The following is a 15,301-nucleotide window of genomic DNA, read 5'->3' on the forward strand; positions in this document are numbered from 1 at the left end:
CTTTGAAACCTGTTTGTGTAAATCACTTTATTAAAGGATTAAAAAGTAAAATATTAAATTTCTGGCCCTGTACCACTAGATTAGCCACTTACAAAAACCTCTGAGTGTGGTGCTTTCTATCACAGCTGTAGCTGTACCGTCTCAAACAAACACTGTTTAAAAATAGCAGCAAATCTACTTCCAAAATTGATGGAATTGCAAAGATCTAAAAATGATCTTCACATGAGTAGATATAACATTTTGGTGGATGGTTGTTTTAAGACAGCAGAAGATGACTTTGGTTTCAGTCTCAGTTTGACAAGCTGTTATTTTAAGTTTGTGGGCAAAAACATAACTGTTGAAGCTAACAACCCCAAGGAATCAGACAACTTGAAAATGCAACAGACTTCAAAGTACTCAAGGGTAATAGTTTTTTCCAATTAAAATGCAAAATAAGTTTATTCTTTTCTTTATATTTTTCTCCAGCCCAGAAAAAATATTACAGTATACGTCAACTCTGCTATTGACAGCAAAGAGTGAAAATAATTTTAACAGAGTAAATTATTTTTTATTTCATTACATAAGCTGCATTAATACACTAATATTTCAGATTGAGATATGTAAAAACACACAAAAAATGAAAGAATAAAACATTTATTTATTATACTGGGAACACTGGTCACAGGCAGGGCTTCGGTCTGCTGGTCACACAGGGAGAACTCCAACGACTTCTGAGACGTCCTGGTTCACAGGCTAAAGCCAAGGATAAAAGAAAAATTGTCCAAAAGTGAAATAGAAAATACATACATTTTTCCTTCACATTCAGAAAAAAAAAGACATTTTCAGCATGTTGGGCTCTGACTCGTAGCATCTTTATAGCTAAATACCGACATGGTGAAGCTGAGCTTGGAAACAGAGACTGAGGAACAGCAGCTCCAGCTCTGATCCTGACTGATCTTTCCTCACTAAATCCTCTGGTCTTTAATGAACTTCCCCTCAAATAGCGGTTTCTCATCAGCTCTCTCTCATTAGAAAACAGTATGAAAACGTTAGCTGCTACGCTAACAATCAGCAGTTACTTCGGGCCAATTTAGCGACATAGGAAATATTTCTCGGTTGTTTAGAAGCGAGTTTCTGGCTGAAAAGTTAAGTAATTCTGCTCGTTCATCCTTACCTGTGAAAGGTAGTGCCAATGAATCCAGTTTGTGTTGTAAAATGGTTGAAACAAGTCCACACAGCACAGGACTTAGGGAGCTCCGATTGCTCTGCTGCCACGTACAAGATGGCGGTGATGCAACGTAGGACTCAGCGCTTAATGAAGCTCTACGTATTCATGTCTATGTCGGAGGGGGTCATATTATGTAACACAGATGGGAAGGGTATTATATATGTATTAGATGAATGGGCCAATAGGTTCAGCTATTGGAGCACGGTGGAGTGTTTAAATGACACACAAAGGCAGTTAAATGAATTTAAAGAACAACTGGCTTTAGTGACATAAACCATAAAACTGACAAACAGTTGTACAAGAAACACAATTATGAAAATAAAATTACACACAATAAAATACAAGAAATAACAACACTTGGCCAAGTGCTCAGTTTTAAATCTTTTTGGTGCACCCTGGTAATCTGAATTCTAAATGGTATTAGGCAACGGATTAATCAATTTCAGTTCCGATTAGGTTCAACTCAACACCGTTCACATCAGGAGAATTTCCTACACAGCAGTTTGTTATAAAGTCCCAAATAAAAACGGGTCCAAAACGGTCAGATCCAAAATTCCAGGATTAAACAATAAGAATGAAAAAGGTCAGTCAGTGGTCTCACACATAACCAACTGTGTGTGAAGATGTGAGTGATACACGCCTACCACAACGCGGGGTGCAGCAGGACTCCAAATGGAAAAGAAGGAATCCAGTTCTTCCTAAGTCCAGGTGGGAAGGCTCACCATCGAAGTCACAGGCGGAACAATCCACCTCAGGAACAATCCAGAATAGAAAAAAAACCCTGACCTGTCAACAGACAGGACCAGCAGAATAATAGAATTGTATTAAGCTGTTCTAGCTTTAATCCTTAAATCATGTTTCTGTAGACATCATATTTGACATCAATTTGTTATCAAATAATTTGCAATAAAACAATTCTCTTTTACCTCAATGCAGAATTTCACTACATTGTCAATTTACTTTTCTGTAAATTGCAAAAGCATTTTTTCAAACATTACATTTTACCCAAAATCAGTAAAAGTTTACATTTGAATAATTAAATAGTTCAGATAAACACTATTATTCAAGAAAAATGTGATAAACAGAACAAAAACCCAAATGATAGGCACAGAATATGCTCACCGATCTCAATGTGACACGTTTGGGACAACTATCTGGTGGCTCAGGCATATTTTACATGCTTTAACCTCAATAATATGAGCTTTCATTGTGAACAAAGTAAAAATACTATAATTTAGGCTTTACCTTCAGCTGAACGGAGAACGAGATGAACTTCCGAGGAAACCAGTTACCAATAAGAGCTAACGAGGCTAACGAGTTAGCTCTAACAGTGCTCGGCAGAAAAACTGAAGTTCAGTCTTTTTTTTACTCACTTCACAACTTCCTGCTTAGAAGTCGGATGATAAACAGCAATCCTATCTGAAAAAGGGCTTGTTTCGAGTTCGTATCCAGTACTATAGCCGTCTTAGCACACAGACTCTCACGCTGCACAGCTTTACAGTCTCCTTCTCATGGCGGATCTCTCCCGCTTACACAAACAATGCCGCAGACACGGGGAAGAAGGGCGGGACTTACAGCGGCAGTCTTCTTCTTCTTCTTCTTCTTCTTCTTCTTCTTTTCTATTATGGCGGATCGCAAGCAACTTTAAGGTGCATACCCCCACCTACTGTACATGAGTGTGTAGCAACATTTCTTTACATCTATTAAATTCTATTTATCAATCTTGTATTTTGAAGAAAAATAAATAATGTTTTTCTTAATCTATAAATATCCATTATGTTTCCTTCATTTCCTAATATTCCTTTAATACTCCATTCTTGACCTGTCCTTCCAACCAATCTTCAAATTCTCCCTTTCAGATTCATATGTTCTACAGTTCATTAATACGTGTTCTACATTTTCTTTCTCTCCACATCCTTCACATTTATCATTATTTTTCTTCCCTATTAAATATAAAATGTCATTTAAATAGGTATGACCTACTCTTAATCTGGTTATTATTATTTCTTCCCTTCTGTTTCGCTCATTAATATTTCTAATTAATACTGACTTTTGTACTTTATATAATCTTCTCTCTTTATCTTCATTCCACCTTTTTTTTGCCATTTTTCCATTTCTTTACTCTTAATAAATGATTTCCCTTCCCCTTTCTCAAAAGGAATTATAATCGTTATTGCCACTTCTAAAGCCCTTTTTGCTAATTTATCTGCCTTTTCATTTCCTTTAACCCCTTCATGAGCTGGTACCCAGCAGAACCAAACATCAATGCCACCTCTATATAATCTAAATAAACTATACTGAATTTCTAATACTAAATCTTTCCTACTATTTCCTTCTCTCTTAATACTTTCTTAAACTGCTTTAGAATCTGTGCATATCACCACCCTGTCTGGTCTAACCTCCTCTACCCACTGTAAGCTTAATATAACTGCCATCATTTCTGCTGCGAAAACAGATAGGTGATCTGATAATCTTTTAGAAATATGAATTTCAAACTCTGGTATATATATTCCTATTCCCACACATCTTGTTAATATGAAATCTTCTACTATCTTCAATACTGTCATTAATTATTGTACTCACTGGAAAGTGATCACTCCCTAATGTAGACTTCCTGTTAATATCCCATGAACTAACAAGACAATCAGTTATTAATGTAACATTTAGACATGAAACTGTATTTTTATGTATATTTACTCTTGTACCTTTTCCATTATTAAGATAAACTAATGACCATTCATCCATCATTTCTTCAACTATGATACCATTATGATCTGTCTTCTTGCTACCCCCTAAAATATTGTGTGCATTAAAATCACCACACCATAATTCTCTTCTATGTAATTTTCCTGCTATTTCCTTAAACATTTCACGATCAAGACTTTTTATAGTGAAATGAATAATTTACAATAATTTATAATTTAAATATTTCCATATTTTCTTAAATTAAATATTTCTATATTAACACATTCTAATTCTTTATTTGTTGTGTTTTTCTTATAAGCTATTCCATCCTTAATTAAAGTAGCACATCCACCTCCACTACCATAACTTCTATCCTGTGTCGTGAAACCTGGTTGGGACTGACTGAGATCTTTCCATGACACACAGAAAACAGGTCACAGAAACCTAGAGGCAATAAGTAATCTTGTATTCTGATTTAATGTTGATTGAAAATTATGTAATCTTTGTGTTAAATGCACTATGAATTAATGTTGATTATGAGTTATGTGATTTTGGTTTGAAAGTAATAAGGAATCTTGACTTAACAATGGAATAAATCATAAATGGATAAAAGTAATGACTACAAGTTAAGTGTAAAAGTCTCTTATACTGTGTCACAACTAGAGGGCGAATAGGAGGAAGAACTGTGGTCATAGAAGAAACAGGAAATGTTATGGAAATAAGGGCGATGGCTGCAGATGAGCAGAAGCGCAAGTGTTGATAAGAACATCAGCAAGGTATTTCAAGAAAAAGGAAGTTCAAGAATACACGATGTTTGATGTTGTTCTAGGGAATTAAAAATTAGCAATTAACTGTATGCGCCTGACGTCAAGGGAAGGGTGGTAGTTGCTCGGAAAATGTTGATTGAGCTGTGTAAGCAGCTGATGCATGCACAACCCAAACATGGCATTCTTTGTTCTTTCTAGACTCTATCTTGGAATTTTAAAATCTAGGTTAGGTTTCAACCACGTTCCTTGAATACATATATCTGGGATTATTTCTAAATCATATTTAAACTTTTTAAATTCTTGTCCATTGGCTATTAAACTTCTAGCATTCCATTGAAGAATATGTAGAACCATTATAAAAGCTTGAATCCTAATCCTGAGCATTTTCTGTTGTTTCAGTGGCACTCAAAATGGTATGGATCCGATCAGCTTGGATTTCTTTCATATGTAAAAATCTTCCTGCTGCTGTTACGATTGCTTTTATTTTATCACTTTTCTTCTTCATTTGTACTGTAACATTGATAATATGGCACATAAATACTACAAAGTTTTATTTTTTCACCACCATTGAATTTACATCCCTTCTACATTTATGCGAGCATGCTTTTTGTATATTTGTTGTTGGTACCAAGATTTGTCTCTGATTATTCTGCCCTTGATTTGAATTCCAAGTTGTGTTTCTTTGACCTATTTCTCCCAACCCAATTTCTCTTGAATTATCTTTCCTTACTCTTTTTAAAGCTTCAGTCTTTGGACGGCATTGAGAATGCACATAACTTTTGCACCAAGGTCATACTGGTTAATAGTCACAGTGGCACAATATCGAGATAGATCCTGGTTGATGCCAATGGTTTTACTAGAGTACATTTTTGTCTGCTTACTTGTACTTTTACTAAAGCACATTGTTTGAGTACGTTCTCCATCACTGGTTGATGCATTGGTAAGATATCCATGGTGTGGGCTCCACACAGACCGATTGGTAATGAAGGATATTAAATTGGAGTGGCCACACAGGCCTCATCTCAAGGATTAAATCTTATCAGAACCAGAGGTCTTTTTCTGTTGCAACTTAGAAACAATTTGAGTTTTAATTTCGGACTTGAGTGGTCATTCTCTGGCATACACTGGAACCCACGCTGGAAAAGGGATCCCAACTGGTTGTGCTCAGACAGTTTCTAGGAGACAGAAAGAAGTTAAAATTGTCCCAGCAAGGTCTGAGATCCACATGCAGTAACTTTTTTTGATACAGGGTGTGGCAAAAGAATCACAATTTCATGATCACATATTGTTTTACTTAAAAAGGCATTTTAGTGGTCAGACCATACCCTTAGAGATAACATATAAAAAGCAGGAAGAGCAGAGTGAAGGACACAGTCGTCTGCAGATCAAAGACACTGACAGGAGAAAATGTTGGGGTTTGTTGCTTTCATCCTTGGTGCCGTTTTCCTTATTGCCAAATCCAGTGAGTAATATTTTGCTAAATACTATCATTCTCTTGTTCATAATTTTTTCCCCCTAATCAAGGATTTTGATGCTGTTGTGTGAAAAATTGTATCTGGATATCCTCCTGTGTTAGGTCATGGTTCTGAGATTATCAATGGGAAAGAAGTGAAGCCACACTCCTTGCCTTTCATGGCTCTGCTGGAGATTCATAAACCAGATTGCGGAGGAACATTAATTAATTCCAAGTGGGTTCTGACTGCTGCGCACTGCGAAGGGTAAGAACAATTCTTATTTTTCTTATTTATATGCATTTGGCGTGCATTTCAAGTAGCATTAAAAATAAGGAATATAATATGTTGCTACATTGACTGGTATTGGTATTCATACTGCACATTTCTAAGTTACCGCAGCAGCTAGTCATGCCACAAAGGAAATCTAGACATGGTTATGTAAGCTGCAGCGTGTGTGTAAGCAGTTAAGAGGCTAAAAGAGATAGAGGAAAAGATAGAACCTACAACATGCTGATCTGACAAACAAGAACGCAAAATAGGTTTTATTCTGTTTTGTATAAATTCAGATTCATCCTTCATTACTCAAAAGTATAGTTAAGGTAGGTTACAACTTCACCATACCAATTGTGATGAAAAAATTATTAAAGAGGATGTGTAATTCATCAGTCTTTTTATTCAGCAGTAATAATAGAAAGAATGTTAAATTGTATTTACAACTAAATTTACATAGTAAACCATCAATATGTCATTATTATGCAAGCTCTAATCTGTTAGATCTTAAGTTCCTTTCTGGTACTATGTTATTGCTCTCTCAGCATGAAGACTGTGATGTTGGGAGTGCACTCCATCAAGAACAAGGAAAAGGAAAAACCATACAGGCAGGTCTTTGGAGTGAAGAAAAGTTTTCCTCACCCTAGTTTTAATAACAAAACCTATGACAATGACTTCATGTTGCTCAAGGTAAGTTTGCTTTGCAAAATTAATGATTTTGTCTGGTCAACATAAAATTTCATTCACTGGGAAAATATTAAAGATTAAGACTCTACTTATATTTATATTTCACAATTAACTTTACTGTCACTTGATTATTGGTTATCATTTACTTAATGATGTATTGAAACATTTCCTTTCAATTATTTTATGCTTTCTTTTAATAAAACTGTTCATTCAGGGGTTCCTTCTCACTATACTTTGGAAATTGTGTATTTAATATTTAACAATATTTGAACAAACGTTTAATGTTTTATCTATGCTATTATACACACACACACATATATATATATGTATATATATATATATATATATATATATATATATATATATATTATAATACAATAAGTGTGATTTTTACTTTCCAGCTGGAAAAGGCAGTGAAGCAAACCAAATGGGTGAAACCTCTCAAGCTGACTACAGTTGTCAAAGACCCAGAAGAAGGTTCAGTCTGTATGGTGGCTGGATGGGGAAGAACCAGCTGGAATGCAGCTGTGTCAGATGTTTTGATGTCAGTCAATGTAACTGTGGTTGGCAGAGAGAAGTGCAGCTCACCGGCTTTTTACAATCATACCATAACTGACAACATGATTTGTGCTGGGTGGAATGGGAACATCCAAGCTGACAGCTGTCAGGTAAGTGACCTACCAGCCATTTACGCAATTTAAAATGCTGTGATTTTCACAAAAATTCATTTTAAATATTTCTTCTCTCTGTAGGGGGATTCTGGTGGGCCAATACTGTGCAATGGAGCTCTAGTTGGAGTTACGTCTTATGGATATAAGTGCGGACTCAAAACCAAACCTGGCGTGTACGCTTTCCTCACCAAAGATCACCTTGACTGGATCAAGAAGACAGTGAAGCGACGAGATAATGAATAAGCCTTGGTTGAATGTTGCTGTTTTACTCAACCACTTTTCTTGCTCTCCTATGTTATACAACTTGCATTTTGCTTCTTAAAGATGTATGCGCAGGCAACGATTGAACAAATAACATGCAGTTTATATATTTATTCTCTCTGTAGGGGGATTCTGGTGGGCCATTACTTTGTAATGGAGTTGTCGTTGGAGTTACATCTTTTGGGGATGGGTGTGGACTCAAAACCAAACCTGGCGTGTACGCTTTCCTCACCAAAGATCACCTTGACTGGATCAAGAAGACAATGAACCAATGAGATAATGAATAAGCCTTGGTTGAATGTTGCCGTTTTACTCAACCACTTTTCTTGCTCTCCTATGTTATACAATTTGCTTCTTAAAGATGTATGCGCAGGCAACGATTGAACAAATAAAAACTGAGCTTTGGCTTGTTACAGCAAACTTTGAAACCTGTTTGTGTAAATCACTTCATTAAAGGATTAAAAAGTAAAATATTATATTTTTGGCCCTGTACCACTAGATTAGCCACTTACAAAAACCTCTGAGTGTGGTGCTTTCTATCACAGCTGTAGCTGTACCGTCTCAATCAAACACTGTTTAAAAATAGCAGCAAATATACTTCCAAAATTGATGGAATTGCAAAGATCTAAAAATGATCTTCACATGAGTAGATATAACATTTTGGTGGATGGTTGTTTTAAGACAGCAGAAGATGACTTTGGTTTCAGTCTCAGTTTGACAAGCTGTTATTTTACGTTTGTGGGTGTTAAGAAAATAAATTTAAGATAATCTAGTTTTAAAACTTAACATGTCTTCATTCAAATGGCCTAAATTGTGGTTTTAAAATCAGTAACGTATTCTGGCCTATTGACCTTTATGTTACAGCAGATGGTTTGAACTGCCTTTTGTCTGTGTGGGAAAACAATACAGTAGAAGTTCTAGCTTTTCACACTCATCTGTGAAAAGCCGTAAACACGGTAGGAGTTCCTGGCTTTAGAGAGGGTCAGAGATAGCTCCTGGATTGGATGAGCAAAGATACGCCTTATTTGAATAAATTAAATATAAGAATACGCCTTTTACTATAAAACTTTCTACACAGAAGTAACACATTAGATTTTGCTCTTGCAACTTCTCCAAAGACGTCTTTGCTTTTTTTTTTTCTCCAGACTGAGCCAAATGTGTTTTTCACATCATAAAAGGGAATCTGATCAAATAAAAGGGCTGATTTCCATTGCTGCGCTTTTCTTGAATATGAAATAGCCTTTGGTCATAATATTTACCTTGTTTATCATCAAAATGTACCATTGTGGACAGCACAAAACCATAAAATGGAAAGAAAATAAAACAAATTGCATCCATTTGTCTCCAGCTGGAGGGAATTTTATTTTGAAATATAAATATTTATACAATTTCTATTTTACAGTGTCCTGTAAGATGTTGTGAATAAACTATAAAAGAGTGTGGCTGCGTATCAAGCTCATCAGCAGCATAAATGTTATTATTCTGTTCAACTGCGCTCTGAGGCAGACTGAGACGCCCACCTAATGACGCTTACCTGTCTGAACTGATCAGAAGGAAGAAGGACGAAACTCCAGCAGTAGCGATCCACAATGAGGAAACGGGTCCTGCTGTCACTTGGGCGCGTGAGAGCGCGTGCACGGCGCAGTGGAGGGCATAGACATGAATACGTAGACGCCTCATGGAGGCGCGTTGCTGCGATATGTTACAGCATCCGCCATATTGAATTGCAGTGACGTGCGGTGAGGTTCATTGCTGGTGAGGCACTGACTTACGACTTAGACACTATATGCACATTATTGGACGTACGGAAATTTCGCGCAGGCATACAACGCTGGGAGGCAAAAAGACTAATCTTTTCATGTCATCCATAGCCCCGTTAACTCAGTGAAATTTAGAAATGTAGGTATTAATTTCGTGCTATGGTTCACAGCAAAGGGAAAGAGGTATTCGCCACGCTACACGCAGACTCGTTGCCATAGCAACTGACAACAATGCCACTTCATGTTTTAGGATATAACACCAAAAAAACTTTCAAGAATTTTTCACACAGAACAGAACATTCAGTATGTTGCTGTAGTACGTTTTAGGCTTAATGTTTTATTAATAAATAACTGCTGTGGTAGATTAGCTACCGCTTCTACTTTACTGAATTATTTAGACATACAAACTGTAGCCCACAAAACGCACATTTCATTAAAAAGACTAAACAAAAACATCTTATTGCTGTCTTACCTTTACTTATCAATTAAATCCACGCATCGCTAATTCTGCACAAAAATATCCGTTCATCCAAAGCCAAGTCTATCCTCGGCATGTCTTTTCTACTCCGTTTAAGAATCATCAAACTGTCTTGAAGTCTTATGTATTATCTCCTGCTTCAATTGAAAATCCACTTTAGAAAACTGTAGTCTTTCGTGTTGAGATCGGAAGAGAGGAGAAAACAAATCGCTGTACTTTACCTATTTACAGTATGGCTAGCTCCATGGCTAGCTCACTGTGTCTTACTCTGCAGTTGTGGAGTCACAATATCTGGGATCATGAGCGCCCCCCAGCGATGAGGCAAGAGAACTGCCTCACCTCGAGTCTTTTCTCTGCGTTTCTGTTCGCTCCTCCGCACACAAAACACGATACACACACAGTTGGTTACAAAAAACCCCCCCAACACTGTATATTATACACATTAGCTAAATTATGGAAAATCAGTCCATATATTACATGTTCTTTTTGCCATTTCATTGCCGGCGTACAGACAGGACGAACATGCTCTCACAGTGCAGTTAACGAGAGGTTGCGCAATCCCAGGTGAGGCTCAGCTCGCTGCTGCCTCACCGGCTTCGCTTCTGACCATTTGAATGGCAAAATGCGAAAATCCAGCGATTTTGAAGAAAAAAAAAATCAGAATTGGTTAAGCTAAGTAAAGAATAGGTACTTTATAGTACAAACCACAGGGTGAAAATAGCAATATAAATGATTTTATTACTATTATTCCATGATGACAGGTGAGGCTCTGCCTTTAGCTAAGATGTTTGTTTCACACAAAGGATGTTGCATCATGTCAGCAAGTTTTCTCTGCAGCTATTTTAAATTAAATATTTTCCGTTTGATTAGGTTCTTCTGGTTTTGAATTTTGCAGCTTAAGATTTGTACAAGGCCTAAACTATAAATATTGTCTATGCCAATGAATCAAACACAATTTTTAATATCCTTGCACTTGTAAGAATGAAGTTCTATAATTACTCATATTCAGAACAGATCTTGGTTTAATTATAGATATGTCATAGATGTCTCTATTTCATATGAAAGGGAAATTTAAAATAAGGTTTTTAATTTGCTTTCTTGAACTGCTTACTGACAAAGAACAAAGAATAAAAGTGATGATTGAGCACAGTAGTCTTTCTTGTGCATTTATCACAAAAGAATAAATAAATAGAATAAATAAATAAATAAATAAATAAATAAATAAATAAATAAATATATAGAAAAAATAGAATCTCTAGAATTGATTGGAAATGTGACAAAAATACACAATATAAGGGCACATCCCTTTTCCCAGCACTAAGGACTAAGATATTATTATCATAATTAATTTTATTAATATTGATATTCATAAACATCCACACCCTACCAAAAGAATTAAAAGTGAGTTTGTGCTGAGATGACCCATCGTTCTCATTAACTCTTCATATATGAGGGATTTTATGTTTTTTATTTGTGTTTATCGTTTTGTTATTCTTTAGCTTTAGTCAGACAAGAAGTGCACAACTCCAAGAGGTTAAATATTACCCAGTAGGAAAGTGCCAAGTTCAGTTTTAAGGAGGACCTAAAAATGGAGGTGAGAAGAGCATTCAGCAGAAAGCCAAATGCAAGAAATACCATTTAAAGACACAAAGGACTGCTGACAAGATACAGTAACACTGACATGGACATGGCATGAAAACAAGGTTCGAGGGAGAATGAAGGCAAGCCTGAATGAAACAAACCAGGAAATCAAGTGGAACAAAGCAGCAAAAAGAAAATCATGGACTGTGAAATCAAAATTTAGACAGAACCAGGAATTCATGGACTGGAATCCACCACAATAAGGAGACCAATTTCTGCTTACTCCAAGAAAGCTCTCTGTGTTACTGTGGTTTAATCCACAAAAACTTTCACTGTAAAAATGGAGTCTTTTTACAATGAATTAAGAACATAAACAGCCTCCTATTCTTAGAACATTGATGGTCTTAATAATGGTTTCCTGGAGAATCGTATAAATGTGGTGGGTTTTGTATCATGGCTAACTTAGTGCTACAGTCTTTGGACAGCATTGAGAATGCACATAACTTTTGCACCAAGGTCATACTGGTTAATAGTCACAGTGGCACAATATCGAGATAGATCCTGGTTGATGCCAGTGGTTTTACTAGAGTACATTTAGGTCTGTTTACTGGTATTTTTACAAAAGTACATTGTTTGAGTACTTTCTCCATCACTGGTTGATGCATTGGTAAGATATCCATGGTGTGGGCTCCACACAGACCGATTGGTAATGAAGGATCTTAAACTGGAGTGGCCACACAGGCCTCATCTCAAGGATTAAATCTCATCAGAACCAGAGGTCTTTTTCTGTTGCAACTTAGAAACAATTTGACTTGAGTGGTCATTCTCTGGCATACACTGGAACCCACGCTGGAAAAGGGATCCCAACTGGTTGTGCTCAGACGGCTTCTAGGAGACAGAAAGTAGTTAAAATTGTCCCAGCAAGGTCTGAGCTCCACATGCAGTAACTTGATACAGGGTGTGGCAAAAGAATCACAATTTCATGATCACATATTTTTTTTACTTAATTAGGCATCTTAGAGGTCAGACCACATCCTTAGAGATAACATATAAAAGCAGGAAGAGCAGAGTGAAGGGCACATTCGTCTGCAGATCAAAGACACTGACAGGAGAAAATGTTGGGGTTTGTTGCTTTCATCCTTGGTGCCATTTTCCTTATTGCCAAATCCAGTGAGTAATATTTTGCTAAATACTATCATTCTCTTGTTCAGAATTTTTTCCCCCTAATCAAGGGTCTATTTTGATGCTGTTGTGTGAAAAATTGTATCTGGATATCTTCCTGTGTTAGGTCATGGTTCTGAGATTATCAATGGGAAAGAAGTGAAGCCACACTCCTTGCCTTTCATGGCTCTGCTGGAGTTACATAAACCAGATTGCGGAGGAACTTTAATTGATTCCAATTGGGTTCTGACTGCTGCGCACTGCGAAGGGTAAGAACAATTCTTATTTTTCTTATTTATATGCATTTGGCGTGCATTTCAAGTAGCATTAAAAATAAGGAATATAATATGTTGCTACATTGATTGGTATTGGTATTCATACTGCACATTTCTAAGTTACCGCAGCAGCTAGTCATGCCACAAAGGAAATCTAGACATGGTTATGTAAGCTGCAGCGTGTGTGTAAGCAGTTAGGAGGCTAAAAGAGATAGAGGAAAAGATAGAACCTACAACATGCTGATCTGACAAATAAATAAATTCAGATTTATCCTTCATTACTCAAAAGTATAGTTAAGGTAGGTTACAACTTCACCATACCAATTGTGATGAAAAAAATTATTAAAGAGGATGTGTAATTCATCAGTCTTTTTATTCAGCAGTAATAATAGAAAGAATGTTAAATTGTATTTACAACTAAATTTACATAGTAAACCATCAATATGTCATTATTATGCAAGCTCTAATCTGTTAGATCTTAAGTTCCTTTCTGGTACTATGTTATTGCTCTCTCAGCATGAAGACTGTGATGTTGGGAGTGCACTCCATCAAGAACAAGGAAAAGGAAAAACCATACAGGCAGGTCTTTGGAGTGAAGAAAAGTTTTCCTCACCCTAATTTTAATAGCAACACCTATGACAATGACTTCATGTTGCTCAAGGTAAGTTTGCTTTGCAAAATTAATGATTTTGTCTGGTCAACATAAAATTTCATTCACTGGGAAAATATTAAAGATTAAGACTCTACTTATATTTATATTTCACAATTAACTTTACTGTCACTTGATTATTGGTTATGATTTACTTACTGATGTATTGAAACATTTCCTTTCAATTATTTTCTGGTTTCTTTTTTTAAAATTGTTCATTCAGGGGTTCCTTCTCACTATACTTTGTAAATTGTGTATTTAATATTTAACAATATTTGAACAAACTTTCAACATTTTATCTATGCTATTATTTTTTAGATATATTATAGTACAATAAGTGTGATTTTTACTTTCCAGCTGGAAAAGGCAGTGAAGCAAACCAAATGGGTGAAACCTCTCAAGCTGACTACAGTTGTCAAAGATCCAGAAGAAGGTTCAGTCTGTATGGTGGCTGGATGGGGAAGTACTGAAATGAATGGAACTGGGTCAGATGTTTTGATGTCAGTCAATGTGACTGTGGTTGGCAGAAAGAAGTGCAACACACCGGCTTTTTACTATCATACCATAACTGACAACATGATTTGTGCTGGGTGGAATGGGAACATCCAAGCTGACAGCTGTCAGGTAAGTGACAATTTATGCAAATTTAAAATGCTGTGATTTTCACAAAATTGCATTTTATATATTTCTTCTCTCTGTAGGGGGATTCTGGTGGGCCAATACTGTGTGATGGAGTTGTCGTTGGAGTTACATCTTTTGGGGTTGGGTGTGGACTCGAAACCAAACCTGGGGTGTACGCTTTCCTCACCAAAGATCACCTTGACTGGATCAAGAAGACAATGAACCAATGAGATAATGAATAAGCCTTGGTTGAATGTTGCTGTTTTACTCATTCAACCACTTTTCTTGCTCTCGTATGTTATACAACTTGCATTTTGCTTCTTAAAGATGTATGCGCAGGCAACGATTGAACAAATAAAAACTGAGCTTTAGCTTGTTACAGCAAACTTTGAAACCTGTTTGTGTAAATCACTTTATTAAAGGATTAAAAAGTAAAATATTATATTTTTGACCCTGTACCACTAGATTAGCCACTTACAAAAACCTCTGAGTGTGGTGCTTTCTATCACAGCTGTAGCTGTACCGTCTCAAACAAACACTGTTTTAAAACAGCAGCAAATATACTTCCATAATTGATGGAATTGCAAAGATCTAAAAATTATCTTCACATGAGTAGATATAACATTTTGGTGGATGGTTGTTTTAAGACAGCAGAAGATGACTTTGGTTTCAGTTTGACAAGCTGTTATCTTAAGTTTGTGGGCAAAAACATAGCTGTTGAAGCTAACAACCCCAAGGAATCAGACAAATTGAAAATGCAACAACACCCTTCAA

General features: G+C 36.2%; 2 protein-coding genes across 2 annotated transcripts; both read left to right on the forward strand.

Annotated features, from left to right (window-relative positions):
• Positions 1 to 6,008: 6,008 nt before the first annotated feature.
• LOC106912553 (granzyme K-like) lies at positions 6,009 to 8,422 on the forward strand. The gene is made up of 5 exons (XM_088008719.1): positions 6,009 to 6,121; positions 6,236 to 6,377; positions 6,929 to 7,073; positions 7,472 to 7,738; positions 7,823 to 8,422. The coding sequence occupies exons 1-5, from the start codon at positions 6,067 to 6,069 to the stop codon at positions 7,982 to 7,984; spliced, it is 771 nt and encodes a 256-aa protein (XP_087864845.1). The 5' UTR covers positions 6,009 to 6,066; the 3' UTR covers positions 7,985 to 8,422.
• A 4,474-nt stretch (positions 8,423 to 12,896) lies between these two features.
• LOC106925774 (granzyme K-like) lies at positions 12,897 to 14,913 on the forward strand. Its single transcript, XM_088008721.1, has 5 exons — positions 12,897 to 12,991; positions 13,110 to 13,251; positions 13,774 to 13,918; positions 14,264 to 14,530; positions 14,608 to 14,913. Exons 1-5 carry the CDS (start codon positions 12,937 to 12,939, stop codon positions 14,755 to 14,757), a joined length of 759 nt encoding a protein of 252 aa, XP_087864847.1. The 5' UTR covers positions 12,897 to 12,936; the 3' UTR covers positions 14,758 to 14,913.
• The last annotated feature ends 388 nt before the right edge of the window (positions 14,914 to 15,301 follow it).

This window comes from Poecilia mexicana, unplaced genomic scaffold, assembly GCF_051168715.1.
Source record: "Poecilia mexicana isolate PSO_F unplaced genomic scaffold, ASM5116871v1 scaffold_9, whole genome shotgun sequence".
NCBI classification, from domain to species: Eukaryota; Metazoa; Chordata; class Actinopteri; order Cyprinodontiformes; family Poeciliidae; genus Poecilia; species Poecilia mexicana.

Excerpts from the sequence above, each read along its gene's own strand:
- LOC106912553 (XM_088008719.1), top strand. The coding sequence starts at position 6,067 with ATGTTGGGGTTTGTTGCTTTCATCCTTGGTGCCGTTTTCCTTATTGCC. Across the intron at positions 6,122-6,235 it reads TTTCCTTATTGCCAAATCCA|GTCATGGTTCTGAGATTATC; the intron begins GTGAGTAATATT and ends CTCCTGTGTTAG. Across the intron at positions 7,739-7,822 it reads TCCAAGCTGACAGCTGTCAG|GGGGATTCTGGTGGGCCAAT; the intron begins GTAAGTGACCTA and ends TTCTCTCTGTAG.
- LOC106925774 (XM_088008721.1), top strand. The coding sequence starts at position 12,937 with ATGTTGGGGTTTGTTGCTTTCATCCTTGGTGCCATTTTCCTTATTGCC. Across the intron at positions 12,992-13,109 it reads TTTCCTTATTGCCAAATCCA|GTCATGGTTCTGAGATTATC; the intron begins GTGAGTAATATT and ends TTCCTGTGTTAG. Across the intron at positions 13,919-14,263 it reads ATGACTTCATGTTGCTCAAG|CTGGAAAAGGCAGTGAAGCA; the intron begins GTAAGTTTGCTT and ends TTTACTTTCCAG.